At 48.0% G+C, this 18,781-nt stretch overlaps 1 protein-coding gene across 1 annotated transcript; it reads left to right on the forward strand.

The window, feature by feature from the left end:
- The first annotated feature begins 2,346 nt into the window (after positions 1 to 2,346).
- Positions 2,347 to 12,194, forward strand: kcnj2a (potassium inwardly rectifying channel subfamily J member 2a). Its single transcript, XM_035403044.1, has 2 exons — positions 2,347 to 2,519; positions 9,742 to 12,194. The coding sequence occupies exon 2, from the start codon at positions 10,132 to 10,134 to the stop codon at positions 11,413 to 11,415; it is 1,284 nt and encodes a 427-aa protein (XP_035258935.1). The 5' UTR covers positions 2,347 to 2,519; positions 9,742 to 10,131; the 3' UTR covers positions 11,416 to 12,194.
- The last annotated feature ends 6,587 nt before the right edge of the window (positions 12,195 to 18,781 follow it).

Here is an 18,781-nt window from a genome sequence, read left to right on the forward strand (position 1 = left end):
AGCAGCCTTTTTATCCCTTTCATGAACGTGGATGTTAAAAGATTATCTGTCTCTCCATTAGAGGCAGTGAATAATGATGCACTCGGGTGAGACTGAGCCGAGCGTTCGGAACAAAATGCCCGTCTATCGCCAGACACCCAAAGCCGTCTGCTGCCACACAGCCACGGGCAGAAGGTCAGGCTCTTCTCTATGGTGCAAAAAAAGCATTCTTTTATTTTTAGGTGTCTGTGTTGCTTCTTCTGACAACAGATGTGATAGGACGCCAGCCGTGGGATGAGTAGGGTAGGGTAGGGCCTCTTTACAGACAGCACAACCGTGTTCTGCAATAGAAGCTTGAATTACACGGGATGTTGCCAACGCAGTCTGGTTTTTCAAAGAAAGCGTTCATGCAGTGCCTGTCATATTCAGCAGGTGGCGCTGCCGGGCACGCAGACAGGCAGTCGCGAGCGCAGACAGATCGCGGCGTTCAGGGAGTATCGGGAGCGTGCGTCACTCGCACGTTAAAGTCACAAACAGCAAAGCCATCGTGAACTCGCTCGATGAAATGGGTCTCGAGTGCTCCACCTTGTGGCCCAAAGCGGCACCACTGCCGCGCTCTGTGTAGCTTTTAATTGGCCGTTAAATCTAAACACAGGTCTCGATGAGATGAACGAATCACACGGCGTGCCTGGGTGAAGAGTAATCAGCCTTTATTTATAGCCCAGCCTAAACGGTAAAAAGAAAATAATCCTTTTTTTTTTTACAAAAAGAGACAAGAAAGGGAAAGAGGTGCACGAGCTACTTCGCGTCGTTAGCGACCTGAGCACGCGCCTCTCGTCTTGAGATAAAGCCCGGCACACGTGCTGTCAGGTCACGCTTTCTGAAGCCCGAGAGCGAAAGTGATAAAAATACTTTTAGGTTCTGAAATAATTTCAACCTTACAGAGCGCAGTAGGACAAATCAGACAAATCAGAGCAGCTAAAATGCAGGTTTGTTAAGTCAAATGTTACGCCTATATTTTAGGTTTGTTAGGTTTGTTTGCTTATACTTGTCAGGCTGTTCAGCCGAAATAATGAACAAGTGACAAAATGTGAGTTGGAATTTATCTCGGTGAAGTCGCAGGAGCAAATCAACTCCCCTCGTTTAAAATTTGGAAAATTTGTATTTCCCAGCTTGCAATCAACTTCCCTATTTTTCAAATACAATTTACAGAAATTTAATCGCTCTCCTTCATCGATGTTTCATTTTGTCATTCATTAAACTTCCCTCTTACATTTCCCACAAATATTTAAGCTATTTTTCCGAACAGAAGAAAAACACATGAAGCATAACATAGTTAGATAACAACATTGGCAGAAGCCACAGATAATCATAACATTTCCATTTAGCAGTGCATAACAGCACAGCATTATGCAAATGTACGTCAGGAATTCCAAACTTTGGCTACAGAGAACCAAGTCAACGAAAGTCACATGCTCCATGCTTTAATGGAATCCCTGTTGTAGCCAATGGAAACTGTACTCTGAGCCCACCCAGTTCTCAGATTTAAATATTGCTTGCAGGGGCACCACAGCTTGGGAGGGTGGGCAGGAAGTTCGGATGATTCCAAGGACCCTGACTGACAGGGGCCCTCAAAGACTAGAGCATCTGGTTTTCTGGGGTGATGAGGCCCAATATGAGATCTTTACATGGGGCCCAAAGTCCCTGGTGGCACCTCTGTTTGCTTGTAGGTATATATGCAGTATGTGTGAGAACTTAATTGAAAAGACACATTACTGAGCCGCATATGGATGGGATGCACTTATTGCAGTTTACACTGTGCGGACACTTTTGCTGTTTGCGGCTGTGCTTGCGGCTGTGCTTGGGCTAAGGACTAGGAGAAAGACCGCACACCTCTCCTTTCAGGAACAACGGAACACGAATGAAGAGTCAAAGTGCTCCAAACCATGAACACGTTCAAACACAATCAAAACTCAGATGTCCAATTTCCAAACTCTTATTTTACCTCTTTAACTAGATATATGTGTGTGTGTGTGTGTGTGTGCGTATGTCTGTTTGTGTGTGTGCGTGTGTGGTGTGTGTGTGTATGCGTGTGTGTGTGTACAAAATTACTCTGATGAGGAAGCGCTAATATGACAATAGTAAAAATCACGGTCAGACTCAGCTTCGTCCCCGCCAGACTGTTCTCAAAATAGAGCTCTCATTGGATATGCACCCGAATTAAGCGCTGGCGATGTCTTCTCAGTTCGCCTGCACGCGAAAAGGGACTGCTAGGTTCACCGTACAGAAGAAAACCGCTGCGCGTGTCCTGCGATTCAATTGGTTGATTAACGACACGGGGCGGAGAAAGCCGGCGCGTTAAAACGCATTGGGCGACCTGCGGAAAAAGCAGAGTACTGTACTCAGCACACGGCGTTTCGGCTCTCCTTCTTTCAAGTAAAACATTCAGGTGAAAGAAAGTCCGTAACAGACTGTGGATATCCAAGCGGACTAACCCTGGAATGTAACACAGCCACAGATTCTGCCTCAATGATCAACAGGTAAGCTCTCCTATTACATGTATGGGGTTTCTTAATTCCGTAGTAGCAGCTACAAAAACGTATTACTTAAGTAATGTTCATTTCTCAGCAATCGCCACCATGGTCGAACAATTGTAATAAATACTAGTCTGCTTAGCACGAAAGTACAACATTCACTTACACGTTTCCGTTTCTTATGAACGACACTTGAAGACAACTGTGAAGCGAACGCTTTTCTCCCGCGCCGCAGTTGTAATCTGGAAAGGAAATAAATCGAAACTTCCACGTTGATATGATCTTCTGGGAGTTTTAATGTATAGCGCTAAGGTAACGGAGCCTACTTTAGCAATAATAATAATAATAATAATAATAATAATAATAATAATAATAATAATGCGTAGAAAACGTAGCCCATGCCTAACATTTTCTGTGTAACAATTTTTTTTTTTTAGTTTTATAAATTACTATACAGTTAAAAACGGCAGTTATGGAAACAATGTGTTTTTAACTTTTTAACACTTGACTAATAGCCTAATCTTTATCACGCGCTCTTATCAAAACGGTGTTCTTCCCTAACACTGCGGCTTAAAGAAAAGCACTTTGGTGTGTTCATGGAAATGAATCTCTTGAAATGTTAATCGATGTCTAAACTTGCATCCTACACAGTAGCACTGGACGGACTTGAGTAGCATATGGAAAGTACAATAAACTTGCGCTTGATTGCTGGGGAAAATGTTTTTTATGAATCCATATGTTTAAATGTGTAAATATACCTCGGGTGAATGTGTGAATGGGTGAATGTGTCTGTCCCACTCTTGCACCTGTTCGTCTTGCCTGTGCTCGAGCAATGCTGCTACGCACGAGCGGAGCTCCAGTTGGTAGGAAAGCACGGCGCGTGTCCAGTCACTGAACTGACTGTGCCGAGCTGCCTGCGCCGCGCGGCTGTTCTGAATTCCCTCGAGCTTGCGGCACTTGTCTTTAGACAAAAAAAAAAAAAACAGTTGGCGAGAGAGGCCGCTGATCACGATCAGACATGCCGGACGAAGTTTCCTCAGAGTCACGTCGCGTTCGTCCCAGTGGTGTGCACTAATAACTAACAAGGAACTAATTTAAATCTTTTTTTTAAATCCAGTCGGGCAGACGCGCGACTGGATTTTTTAATGTATTCGATCTTGCCAGTTTACAGGAGACTTGATGTTCTGGTCTTTGAAAAATGTTTCTACAAAATTCATCCCGCCATGTTTTTCCCCGTTAAGAACTTCAATTTAGATTAACATTTTCTTTACACATCGTTGAAATGCCTTGATAAATAATTTAGCTTTTCTAAAATACCATTTTATAACCAAAAAGAGAGAGACCTAAGCAGGGGTCATCAGTTAGGGTGACCTCATCTTCCTGATGGCCTGTTATAGGTGACACTGTTCCATCAAAGGTTCTCACATAACAACAACAACAACCCTGGATGCACATTTACTAGATTTAAAATATCCCACCTGTATCTTTTTATCAATCCTTTATTTTTCCAGGGAAGTCACGCTAACATTTATATCTCTTTCACAAGTGTGCTCTGGCCAAGACAGCAACGGACATAAACTTGCATATTTACATTAAATTCAGGCAACAAGACAGTCAGAAGAGAGCAGAACATCTAGATGAGAAATTCTTATATTTGCCTCCTAGAACACAATGTTGAATGTAACATAAACTTTGGTAGAGTTCTTGTAATTATAATATAGTAGATGTGATCACTATTGGACTCTTAAATGTGATCGCTATTGGACTCTTAAATGTGATCGCTATTGGACTCTTAAATGTGATCACTATTTGACTCTTAAATGTGATTGGACTCTTAAATGTGATCGCTATTGGACTCTTAAATGTGATCACTATTGGACTCTTAAATGTGATCGCTATTGGACTCTTAAATGTGATTGGACTCTTAAATGTGATCACTATTGGACTCTTAAATGTGATCACTATTGGACTCTTAAATGTGATCACTATTGGACTCTTAAATGTGATCACTATTGGACTCTTAAATGTGATTGGACTCTTAAATGTGATCGCTTATTGGACTCTTAAATGTGATCACTATTGGACTCTTAAATGTGATTGGACTCTTAAATGTGATCGCTATTGGACTCTTAAATGTGATTGGACTCTTAAATGTGATCGCTATTGGACTCTTAAATGTGATCGCTATTGTACTCGTAAACTGTCAGTTTAAATCATGTATGGGAGAGCTTATAACTATAATAGCATCAGTACATTCAGTCACAATTCACTCATACAAACTCTGTCAGAGGCAAAATAAATAAAGCAAAGAACTGCTCTATCGTAGTCCACTGGTGCAGTGATGGAAAGAACAGGAGAGAGAGAGAGAGAGAGAAAGAGAGGTGAACAGGCACAGACTGGGGTAGGGGGCTAGCCGATGATTACTCCATCTCCCTGTGCCCAGAAACACCCCCTTCACAACATGCATGTAGTGCTTAATCCATCTCTCTAAGATGAGGTGGATACAGGCACATGTCCTGTATACCAAACCATGACACTGACACCTACGCAACACTGACACCTGTGCAACACTGACACCTGCATAACACTGACACCTGTGCAACACTTACAGCTAAGCAACACTGACACCTACGCACCACTGACACCTGTGCAACACTGACACCCCTGCAACACTGACACCCCCGCAACACTGACACCTGTGCAACACTGACACCTGTGCAACACTTACAGCTGCGCAACACTGACACCTGTGCAACACTTACAGCTGCGCAACACTGACACCTGTGCAACACTGACACCTACGCAACACTGACACCTGTGCAACATTTACAGCTACGCAACACTGACACCTGTGCAACACTTACAGCTGCGCAACACTGACACCTGTGCAACACTTACAGCTGCGCAACACTGACACCTGTGCAACACTGACACCTACGCAACACTGACACCTGTGCAACATTTACAGCTACGCAACACTGACACCTGTGCAACACTGACACCTGCGCAACACTGAAACCTGCGCACCACTAATATCTGTGCAACACTGACACCTGCGCAACACTGAAACCTGTGCAACGCTCACAGCTGCACAACACTGACACCTGCGCACCACTAATATCTGTGCAACACTGACACCTGCGCAACACTGACACCTACGCAACACCCCTGCAACACTGACACCGATGCAACACTCTGCGCAACCCTGACACCCCCGCAACACTGACACCTGTGCAACACTTACAGCTGCGCAACACTGACACCTGTGCAACACTGACACCTACGCAACACTGACGCCTGTGCAACACTTACAGCTGCGCAACACTGAGACCTGTACAACACTTACAGCTACGCAACACTGACACCTGTGCAACACTGAAACCTGTGCAACACTCACAGCTGCACGACACTGACACCTGTGCAACACTCACAGCTGCACGACACTGACACCTGTGCAACACTGACACCTGTGCAACACTTACAGCTGTGCAACACTCACAGCTGCACGACACTGACACCTGTGCAACACTGACACCTGTGCAACACTTACAGCTGTGCAACACTGACACCTGTGCAACACTGACACTTACGCAACACTGACGCCTGTGCAACACTCACAGCTGCACGACACTGACACCTGTGCCACACTCACAGCTACGCAACACTAATACCTGTATTCCACACTGACACCTGTGGAATACTGACACTTGTGCAAGACTCACACCTGCACAACACTCACACCCCAAACTGAGCCCTGTCCCACATCCAGCCCCCAGACCATGTTTCATAATTAATAATCACCCGCTGAATAGACAGAATAGCTTGTGACTATAACTGAGGCCTGGATGTTGAAAAGAGAGAGAGATGCTGCTAGAAGCCGCTGTGCTGGTTGCTAGGGCAGCAGGGGCTGCACGTGTAAGGGCTTTAATGAGCCAGTTTGGCCCATAGGGGCCCTGGGGGGCCCTGGGGAACTGCCATTATGCTGTTGTGATAAGTCTCGGTCCCAGTGGGGAGAGGGACTCCTAGTCAACAAGCTTCAGAGCCAGAGATCTCACCTGCAGCTTAAACTGCAAACTACACTCTCTACTGCAGCCTCAAACTACAAACTACACTCTCACCTGCAGCTTAAACTACAAACTACACTCTCACCTGCAGCTTAAACTACAAACTACACTCTCACCTGCAGCTTAAACTACAAACTACTCTCTACTGCAGCTTAAACTACAAACTACACTCTCTACTGCAGCTTAAACTACAAACTACACTCTTTACTGCAACCTCAAACTACACTCTCTACTGCAGCTTAAACTACAAACTACACTCTCTACTGCAGCTTTAACTACAAACTACACTCTCACCTGCAGCTTAAACTACAAACTACTCTCTACTGCAGCTTAAACTACAAACTACACTCTCTACTGCAGCTTAAACCACAAACTACACTCTCTACTGCAGCTTAAACTACAAACTACACTCTCACCTGCAGCTTAAACTACAAACTACTCTCTACTGCAGCTTAAACTACAAACTACACTCTCTACTGCAGCTTAAACTACAAACTACACTCTCACCTGCAGCTTAAACCACAAACTACACTCTTTACTGCAACCTCAAACTACACTCTCACCTGCAGCTTAAACTACAAACTATACTCTCTACTGCAGCTTAAACCACAAACTACACTCTCTACTGCAGCTTAAACTACAAACTACTCTCACCTGCAGCTTAAACCACAAACTACACTCTTTACTGCAACCTCAAACTACACTCTCTACTGCAGCTTAAACTACAAACTACTCTCACCTGCAGCTTAAACCACAAACTACACTCTTTACTGCAACCTCAAACTACACTCTCTACTGCAGCTTAAACTACAAACTACACTCTCTACTGCAGCTTTAACTACAAACTACACTCTCACCTGCAGCTTAAACTACAAACTACACTCTCTACTGCAGCTTAAACTACAAACTACACTCTGACCTGCAGCTTAAACTACAAACTACACTCTCTACTGCAGCTTAAACTACAAACTACACTCTGACCTGCAGCTTATACTACAAACTACACTCTCTACTGCAGCTTAAACTACAAACTACACTCTCACCTGTAGCTTGAACTACAAACTATACTCCCTACTGCAACTTCAAACTACAAACTACACTCTCTACTGCAACCTCAAACTACACTCTCTACTGCAGCTTAAACTACAAACTACACTCTCTACTACAGCTTAAACTACAAACTACACTCTCTACTGCAGCTTAAACTACAAACTACACTCTGACCTGCAGCTTAAACTACAAACTACACTCTCTACTGCAGCTTAAACTACAAACTACACTCTCTACTACAGCTTAAACCACAAACTACACTCTCACCTGCAGCTTAAACCACAAACTACACTCTCTACTGCAGCTTAAACCACAAACTACACTCTCTACTGCAGCTTAAACTACAAACTACACTCTCTTCTGCTGCCTCAAACTAAACTCTCTACTGCAGCTGTCACAACAAATTTCATCCCCTTTACAAATTTCACCCCCCCCCCATTTACTTCCAGGGTTACGTTGTGCTGTTACATTACATTGATTGGTCAGATCTCTCTGTCCGAAGATTCAAATTCAAATAAGCTTTATTGGCATGACGTGTATATAAAATATGAGTACAATAAGCATATGAACAGAATATAAATGTGTGTGTGTATGTGTGTGGTATTTCTGTATCTTAGCTTGTGTAATGGTGTGCGTAAATTAGGTGAAACAGTGAGTACAATAATTAATATTTTAAAAATCTCTCTCTCTAGCAAGATTCATAGATCGCTAGCTAGCTACCACGAGAAATAAATAGATCGCCAGTGAGACGGATCACTAGCTAGCTAGCTGGAAGAGCTTCTCTTAGACTTTTATAAAAGCTTCTCTTCCTAGCTAGCCAGCAACCTAGCGATCGCTCTCTGTCGTTAGCAACCAGCAGAGAACGCTTGGAAACCACGCATGCAAGGTAGTCAAGTTGACACTAACTTACGAATTAAGGGAACGTATCTGGAAACGTAACCCTGGGAGTGAATAGGGGGATGATATTTGTAGGGGGGATGAAATTTGTCGTGACACAGCCTCAAACTGCAGCATCAAACTACACTTTCTACTGCAGCCTCAAACTACTACAAAGTACACTCTTTTCTTAACCTTTTGCTTAATTTGTGACAAGTCCCATAAAGTCACAATAAAGCCTCCAATATTCTTACTGCTGGATAGTGCTTATGTCATAAATGGGGCGTGGTGTTCTTACCTGTACACTAATGATGTCACAAAGGGGCCTCCCATGTTCTTACTGCTGCACAGTGCTGATGTCACAAAGGGGGCGTAGTATTCTGACCACTATTATACATTGATGTCAGGGGTAGCATGGGAACTGACACCCAACGTAAAAGTTCCATGGGATCCAAGTGACCACACTACCTCCCAATCAAGCACAAAATGGTCTTCTCTGGCGTCAAGACCCAAGAAAAATAAATCCTCTTTGAGAATGGCTGTTGGGCTGGACCTCTCCTCAATTACACGTTGACCTCTCAGTAATACTGGGAAGGCAGGGCAGGGTTAATGACTGTGCTGTGGGTTTCTCAGGCCAAACCTTGTGAGTCAGTGGCCTATTTGGTAAGACCCCATCATTGTTGGTAGGAATATGCGAGCGAACCTTTGTTAAACAAAGATGTTAGTACGATAGTGAACTTGTGCTTTAGTGATTTAGTTCTTTATATTTTGGAAGCTTGATCTACTTTTGTTTCGTTAGTGTTTGTTTGTGGATAATCGTAGCCAGCCATGCCAAAGGCCTAAATATTTTCCAAAAGGAAGTGACTATTTAATTCCCTGAACATTTCCTATGCTGGGAACAATGGTCCAGTCCACCAACACCTGGACTGTTTGTGTAAATATTCTCAGTCATTCACCTGTGTGTCATTCACTGTACCAGATGAGCTTCACCACAGCAGGTGTGTGAAGACCAGTCATCATCGACGAGGAGCTGCCCTTTAAAGGGTTAATGTATTACTTTAGTGAAAGCATCTACTCACTTCTCTATAATTCTTATGTGAAGTATTTCATATTATTGTTTAATAAACAAAAGCGTAATTTTTACATCCAGCGGTGAATATAAGGGATGAATCTGCTGAATGTTCAGCATAGACACCTCACACTGCTGCACTAATGAGCCTGTGTCTCTTTCCCCACAGCCTGCTGCTCGGATGAGGCCCTGGCTACAGGGGAGGCGGAGCTGACAAAGAAGAGGCGGAGCTTACCGACAGGAGGCGGGGCTGACAGAGAAGAGGCGGAGCTGACGGGGAGGAGGCGGAGCTTACAGACAGGAGGCGGGGCTTACACAGAGGCGGCGGAGCTTACAGAGAGGAGGCGGGGCTTACAGACAGGAGGCAGGGCTTACAGAGGGATCCCCTGGGCCCAGCCGAGGGGGGAGTGGCCACTCCTCCACGCTGCCTTCACTCGCCCGATTCCCGCGTGCGCTGGTCCCCCGCAGAGATTCAAACCTGTTTCTCCAACGCTTCTTCCAGAAACTGAGACTGTTCTCCGCAGCGGACGCGGCGCGGGCCTCCGGGGGGGCCGAAGGGATGGGAAGCGCGCGGCCCGCTAACCACTACAGCATCGTGTCGTCCGACGAAGAGGGGATGAAGCTCTCCAGCGCCAGCGTGCCCAACGGCTACGGCAACGGCAAGGTGCACACCCGCCACCACGCCCACAGCCGCTTCGTCAAAAAGAACGGCCACTGCAACGTGCAATTCGTCAACGTGAGCGAGAAGGGCCAGCGCTACCTGGCCGACATCTTCACCACCTGCGTGGACGTGCGCTGGCGCTTCATGTTCCTCATCTTCTGCCTGGCCTTCCTGCTGTCCTGGCTCTTCTTCGGCTGCGTCTTCTGGCTGGTGGCCATCTTCCACGGGGACCTGGAGGGCGGGGCTCCCAAGTGCGTCTCCAACGTCAGCAGCTTCACCGCCGCTTTCCTTTTCTCCGTGGAGACGCAGACCACCATCGGCTACGGCTACCGCTACGTGACGGACGAGTGCCCGTTGGCCGTCTTCATGGTGGTGTTCCAGAGCATCGTGGGCTGCATCATCGATGCCTTCATCATCGGTGCCGTCATGGCCAAGATGGCCAAGCCCAAGAAGAGGAACGAGACGCTGGTGTTCAGCCACCACGCCACCATCGCCATGCGCGACGGCAAGCTGTGCCTGATGTGGCGCGTGGGCAACCTGCGCAAGAGCCACCTGGTGGAGGCGCACGTGCGGGCACAGCTGCTCAAGTCCCGCACCACGGCCGAGGGCGAGTTCATCCCGCTGGACCAGGTGGACATCGACGTGGGCTTCGACAGCGGCATCGACCGCATCTTCCTGGTGTCGCCCATCACCGTGGTGCACGAGATCGACGAGGACAGCCCCTTCTACTGCATGACCAAGCAGGACCTGGAGACCTCCGAGTTCGAGATCGTGGTGATCCTGGAGGGGATGGTGGAGGCCACGGCCATGACCACGCAGTGCCGCAGCTCCTACCTGGCGGGCGAGGTCCTGTGGGGCCACCGCTTCGAACCCGTGCTCTTCGAGGAGAAGAACTACTACAAGGTGGACTACTCCCGCTTCCACAAGACCTACGAGGTGCCGGGCACGCCTCTGTGCAGCGCCAGGGATCTGGCAGAGAAGAAGTTCATCCTGTCCACCGCCAGCTCCTTCTGCTACGAGAACGAGGTGGCATTGCCCGCCAGCAGGGAGCAGGCGGAGGAGGACGGAGGAGGCGGGGTGGGGCAGGAGGGCGGCACCACGGACACGGGCTCGGACTCCGCCCACACGCCGGCCACCGCCCCCTCAGAGCCCCGCCCCCTGAGGCGAGAGTCTGAAATATGACTGTGCACATGCTGTGAGGGGGTGGGGCAGGGGGCGGGCCAGAGCTCGGGGGGAGGGAACAGACAGGATGGGGTCCCACTGAATGGTACTGCTGTAAAAATGGGCGAAGCTTTGATCAAGGACTGACTTTATAAGTGTTCTCGGGCAAGACTTTTTTTTTTGTTGTAACGCACAGGCACAAAGTTATGAGGCTGTACAGGTGTACATAGAAGGACAGACAGACAGACAGCACTATTTATTAATCAGATGGCATGCACCCGCAGTGTAAGGGTTCAATGGCAAAACTTGAAAATGGTGCAGGCATGTTTGCCATCTGTCCAGTCCAGAAGAGCAACAGGAACAGCGTGGTTTTAGTGGCAATATTTGTACCTTTTCCTTATTTTATGTGCCTAAATGGTTTCTAAATGCTGCTATAAAATACTAGATTATTTTTGTTTTGTTTTGTTTAGCAGTTAAGGTAGAGAAGGTTTCTCAAAAAAACATTAAAAGCACTTACAAGGTCAAGTGCACAGTCACAAAGACATATATGAATATATATTTTTATTTTTTCTGTCTCTTCCTCTCATAAACCAAAGACATATTTGCTGTTTTGCACATAGATGTGTTGTGGGGGCAGGGGGACTGGTCCTAGAGAGCAGTCTGTCTGAGTGTGTGTGAGACAGACTACAGCCCTAGTAACAGAGCATTCTGTGTGTGTGTGTGTGTGTGTGTGTGAGACAGACTACAGCCCTAGTAACAGAGCAGTCTGTGTGTGTGTGTGTGTGTGTGTGTGAGAGACAGACTACAGCCCTAGTAACAGAGCAGTCTGTGTGTGTGTGTGTGTGTGTGTGTGTGAGACAGACTACAGCCCTAGTAACAGAGCAGTCTGTGTGTGTGTGTGTGTGTGTGAGAGAGACAGACTACAGCCCTAGTAACAGAGCAGTCTGTGTGTGTGTGTGTGTGTGTGAGACAGACAACAGCCCTAGTAACAGAGCAGTCTGTGTGTGTGTGTGTGTGTGAGACGGACTACAGCCCTAGTAACAGAGCAGTCTGTGTGTGTGTGTGTGTGTGTGTGAGACAGACTACAGCCCTAGTAACAGAGCAGTCTGTGTGTGTATGGGTGTGAGACAGACTACAGCCCTAGTAACAGAGCAGTGTGTGTGTGTGTGTGTGTGTGTGTATGAGACAGACTACAGCCCTAGTAACAAAGCAGTCTGTGTGTGTGTGTGTGTGTGAGACAGACTACAGCCCTAGTAACGGAGCAGTCTGTGTGTGTGTGTGTGTGTGTGTGTGTGTGTGTGTGAGACAGACTACAGCCCTAGTAACGGAGCAGTCTGTGTGTGTGTGTGTGTGTGTGTGTGTGTGAGACAGACTACAGCCCTAGTAACGGAGCAGTCTGTGTGTGTGTGTGTGTGTATGTGTGAGACAGACTACAGCCCTAGTAACAGAGCAGTCTGTCTGAGTGTGTGTGAGACAGACTACAGCCATAGTAACGGAGCAGTCTGTGTGTGTGTGTGTGTATGTGTGAGACAGACTACAGCCCTAGTAACAGAGCAGTCTGTGTGTGTGTGTGTGTGTGTGTGAGACAGACTACAGCCCTAGTAACAGAGCTCTGAGGGACTTCTCCTGTTCCAGAGATGGCACAATTAGCATCGCCTGATCTGATTACGAACAGCACTTGGCTCGGGTTGGTTGGGCTTGACCAGGATTGGCTGGGTTTGACTGTGTTTGGCCAGGATTGGCCGGGCTAGGATAGGTTGTGTGGTGTTCGGTCTGATTGGTAAAAAAAATGATAACCAGAACTGGGGCAAATTACTATAGCAACAGTCAAAAGTGCTCTGCTGAGGAGCTGGTCTCTTGGCGGATGTTTTTATGCGTATTATTATTATTGTGACATGTTCTTGTATGAATAAACAGCAGGATATTGCTTTATAATTCTACTGCAATGTACTCATTTTTAAAGGAAAATGTGAACGTGTCAATTCAGTACATTTGAAAAATCTTGCCCCTCCTTCCAGTAAGAGCAGTGTTCTGGGAGGGGCATGGCTGGATGGGGTAGGGGCGGGGCATGGCTGGATGGGGTAGGGGCGGAGCATGAATGAACAGTGGGTGCCATCTTCTTGCCACCCCAAATCCAATATTCCCAAACACAGTCCCAGAAGTCCCTTCGCTGCCAAGGCATGCTGGAAAGACTGTTTCAGAACCCAGAACCAGCCAGATCTTTACAGCAGACCTCCCGGGTCAAACGCAGACCAGCAAAACACTCTCTAAACAAAGTGCTACAACACTGCAATTCTGAGGTTACTATAGCAAAATTTATAAAACAGCAACAGCAAAACCAATGTAAAAATGAGTAGATAAAGCAAACTTAAGCCAAAGAGTATTATTGTCTCTCAAGGGGAGATTTATTTTGTGCAAGTTAAAAAAAATGTAAAATAAATAGATATAGAAGTAGAGACATAGTTTTTATGAAAAAGTTGAAATATTTAATGAACAGATAAAAACCTTCTCTCTGTGAAAGACTCATTTTTACATAAAAATATTTTTCAACCCCTCACCTCTTTTAGTCCCTTCTACCGTCTTCCTGTTCTACTGCAAAACAATGGAACGTACAGATTTTATACACCTGCTAATGTTATTATGATGATGATGGTCACTATTATTATTTTTATTGTTATTATTATTGTATGTGTTATTTTATTGTTTTTTTTTTTCAATAAAACAACAAGGAATTATTAACAATGCGGAGTTGGTGTGCATGTGATGGAGGCATACACACACTCGGGTCAGAGAGACAGACAAGCAGCTAAACCTGTCTGCCGATCAGTCACACACAAACTTCTTTTGAATAATTTGACTGCGAGTGCTTTGGATGTGGACAGAATCTCTGACTGAGATGAACTTTCTACCAACCCTTTTTGTGTTCGTTACATATGTAATGGGAGTGGCCATGGGGGTCAAGGGTCATATCTCTGTCCAATCACATACTGGCACTGATCTGATGAAGCAGGCCTGGATCAGCCTCAAATTATCCTGTAAATGAGCAGTGGAAAAGTCCTGCAGAGCCTGGAGCTTCCAGCTCTGGAATGTTCCTCAGTGTCCGGAGTCTGGAGAGTCTCTAAGGCTGCAGTGTGATCTGTCCCTCTCACACACACATGCAGGCATGCACGCATGCGCACGCACACACTCACGCACACACACACACACACACATACACGCACACATACACGCACACATAAACGCACGGACGCGCACGCACACACACACGCACACACACGCACACATACACACACACACACACACGCACACACACGCACGGACGCACGCACACACTCACATACATACTCACACACACTCACACACATACACATACACTCACACACGCACACATACACGCTCGCACGCACACACGCACATGCGCACACATTCACACTCACACACACGCACAGGCATGCACGCACGGACGCACACACACACTCACACACATACACTCACACACGCACACATACACGCTCGCACGCACACACGCACATGCGCACACATTCACACTCACACACACGCACACACGCATGCACGCACACGCGCACACACTCACACTCACACACACACACACTCACACACACACACGCACACATGCACACATACACACACATGCGCGCACACACACTCACACACGCACACACACACACGCACACACACACACATGCACACATACACGCACGGACGCATACACACACACACACTCACACACGCAGGAACGCACGCACACACACTCACACTCACACGCACACACACACGCACACATACATGCACGGACGCACACATACACACACTCACGCACAAACTCACACACACACTCACACACATACACGCCCGCATGCACACACACACACACTCACACACACACGCACACTTGACCACACGCACACATACACGCACGGACGCACATATACTCACACACAGACATACTCACACACACACTCACACACACACATACTCACACACACTCACGCATGTACACACGCACATATACACATGGTGTGTGTGTTTGATGTCCAGTAATCCTGGTATTCACAGTATGACTTGTCATACTGAACGCTGAATGCACATCAGCTAAGGTGGAGAGGGAGTGAACAAATTTTGACCAATTAAATCGGGATGATTAGGTGACAGGTTGAGAGAGCCAGTTGGGAATTTAGTCAGGACACTGGGGAACCCCCTGCTCTTTGCGAAGAGTGTCATGGGATCTTTAATGTCTCATCCGAAAGACTACGTCTCCTACAGCACAGTGTCCCCATCACTGCACTGGGGGACTGGGGATTATTCGACCAGAGGGAATGTGTGCGTGTGCGTGTGTGTGTGTGTGTGTGTGTGTGTGTGTGTGCGTGTGTGTGTGTGTGTGTGTGTATGTGAGAGAGAGAGAGTGTGTGAATGTTAGTGAAAGAGTGTCTGAGCACACATCTGTTTTATGTCAAGTATTGAATGTGTAAATGATGAATGGAGGAAGATGAGGAGAATAGAGAAATGAAAGCAGAGGTCTTACATCACAACATATGTTTTCTTGTTCACTTTTAACTAAATAAAATTTCCTGTAGACATTAGAGCAAAATGTGGGGTGTGGGGAGTGGGGGTGTGGGGGGGGGGGGGGGGAGGGGTGTGGAGGAGGTATGGGGGGGGGGTGTGGGGAGTGGGGGTGTGGGGGGGTGGAGGGGTGTGGAGGAGGTATGGGGGGGGTGTTGGGAGTGGGGGTGTGGGGGAGTGGAGGGGTGTGGAGGAGGTATGGGGGGGTGTTGGGAGTGGGGGTGTGGGGGGGTGGAGGGGTGTGGAGGAGGTATGGGGGGGGTGTTGGGAGTGGGGGTGTGGGGGGGGGGGAGGGGTGTGGAGGAGGTATGGGGGGGTGTTGGGAGTGGGGGTGTGGGGGGGTGGAGGGGTGTGGAGGAGGTATGGGGGGGTGTTGGGAGTGGGGGTGTGGGGGGGTGGAGGGGTGTGGAGGAGGTATGGGGGGGTGTTGGGAGTGGGGGTGTGGAGGAGGTATGGGGGGGTGTTGGGAGTGGGGGTGTGGGGGGGTGGAGGGGTGTGGAGGAGGTATGGGGGGGGTGTTGGGAGTGGGGGTGTGGGGGGGTGGAGGGGTGTGGAGGAGGTATGGGGGGGGTGTGGGGAGTGGGGGTGTGGGGGGGTGGAGGGGTGTGGAGGAGGTATGGGGGGGGTGTTGGGAGTGGGGGTGTGGGGGGGTGGAGGGGTGGAGGGGCCGGGTTTTGGTGGGAAAGTAGTGAGTGAGACAGGCTCCTTTTCCGCTCACACCATTTAATATCCCCTTTATTTGTTGAATTATTAATTTAAAGTCATGAGCAGGAAAGGCTGAGTGCGACTCAGCTTCCTGAGAAGGGGGGGGGGGGGGGGGGGTCAGTGTTCCTGAGCTGTTAGCGGAGCGCTGGGTTAGCACCACTGTGAGGTTCTGCCCTTTACACAATAAAGCGCAAGTGCATAAAACTCATTAATCCTGACACTCTACCCCTTCTGGACCAAAACCTGCAAAACCATTAGCATTAGCCCCGACACTGTGCTCCTTCTGCAAAACATGCTACATGCTAGCTGCAAATATCAGTGTGTGTGTGTGTGCATGTGCGTTTGCGCAAACGCGTGCGTGTGCGTGCGTGTGCACATGTGCCTGTGTGTATGTGTGCATGTGTGTGCGTGTGCACATGTGTGTGTGTGCGTGTGCATGTGCGCGTGTGTGTGCGTGTGCGTGCGTGTGCGTGTACGTGTGCATGTGTGCACGTGCGTGCACGTGCGTGTGCGTGCATGTGTGTGTGTGTGTGTGCCTGGCCCATGCCACTGGGACCCTGAGCTCCCTGCTTGGGCTCCATGGCAAGAGGTCAGGGGTAGTTCAGGTACAGGTCAGGCAGAGGTCAGGGGGAGGTCAGGTACAGGTCAGGCAGAGGTCAGGGGGAGGTCAGGTAGAGGTCATGGGTGGTCAGGTAGAGATCAGGGGGAGGTCAGGCAGAGGTCAGGGGAGGTCAAGTAGAGATCAGGGGGAGGTCAGGCAGAGGTCAGGGGAGGTCAAGTAGAGATCAGGCAGCGGTTAGTGGGAGGTCAGGTAGAGGTCAGGGGGAGGTCAGGTAGAGGTCAAGGGGTGCAGTGTCCTGGAACTTCAAAGGGATTGAATGTTCCATCTCCAACAGGAAGCAACAAACAGGAAGTTGAAAAGCCTCCCTCTCTCAAATAACCTGTCAGGTACTGTCACTGGCTCTCTGCTGTGACTGGACAACAGCAATTAGGACAACACTCACACTCAAGATAACACTCACACTCAGGACAACACCCACACTCAGGACAACACTCACACTCAAGATAACACTCACACTCAAGATAACACTCACACTCAGGACAACACCCACACTCAGGACAACACTCACACTCAGGACAACACCCACACTCAGGACAACACTCACACTCAAGATAACACTCACACTCAGGACAACACTCACACTCAGGACAACACTCACGCTCAGGACAACACCCACACTCAGGACAACACTCACACTCAGGACAACACCCACGCTCAGGACAACACCCACACTCAGGACAACACTCACACTCAGGACAACACCCACGCTCAGGATAACACCCACACTCAGGACAACACTCACACTCAGGACAACACCCACACTCAGGACAACACTCACACTCAGGACAACACTCACGCTCAGGACAACACCCACACTCAGGACAACACTCACACTCAGGACAACACTCACGCTCAGGACAACACCCACACTCAGGACAACACTCACACTCAGGACAACACCCACACTCAGGACAACACCCACACTCAGGACAACACTCACACTCAGGACAACACTCACACTCAGGACAACACCCACACTCAGGACAACACTCACACTCAGGACAACACCCACACTCAGGATAACACTCACACTCAGGACAACACTCACACTCAGGACAACACCCACACTCAGGACAACACTCACACTCAGGATAACACTCACACTCAGGACAACACCCACACTCAGGACAACACTCACACTCAGGACAACACTCACGCTCAGCCACTCTCCTCTCATTGTTGGACGGATCCCAGCCTCCATGTAGCAGACATACTTTGGATGGGACGGATGCATTACATGTTTATTTTAAAACACACCCTGCCCCCTATTCCCTGAGCCCCTTGCTCAGCTATCTGTCCTTGTTTCTGTCTGCCCTGCGTGTTGTTATTTGGTTGTTCGTTTGGCTGCAGATCTGCATTTCCCTGGAGGGGCCTGACCTCCAGCTTAAATAACAGCCAACTGAAAATCTACCCTGGGAAGCCCCATCACACAATGTAGAGAATGACATGTTCTTCCATACAACACGTTTAACTTTGAAC

The sequence above is a fragment of the Anguilla anguilla genome, chromosome 2, assembly GCF_013347855.1.
Source record: "Anguilla anguilla isolate fAngAng1 chromosome 2, fAngAng1.pri, whole genome shotgun sequence".
Lineage (NCBI taxonomy): Eukaryota > Metazoa > Chordata > Actinopteri > Anguilliformes > Anguillidae > Anguilla > Anguilla anguilla.

Bases quoted from the DNA above. Each gene is read 5' to 3' on its own strand.
- kcnj2a (XM_035403044.1), top strand. From the start codon at position 10,132: ATGGGAAGCGCGCGGCCCGCTAACCACTACAGCATCGTGTCGTCCGAC.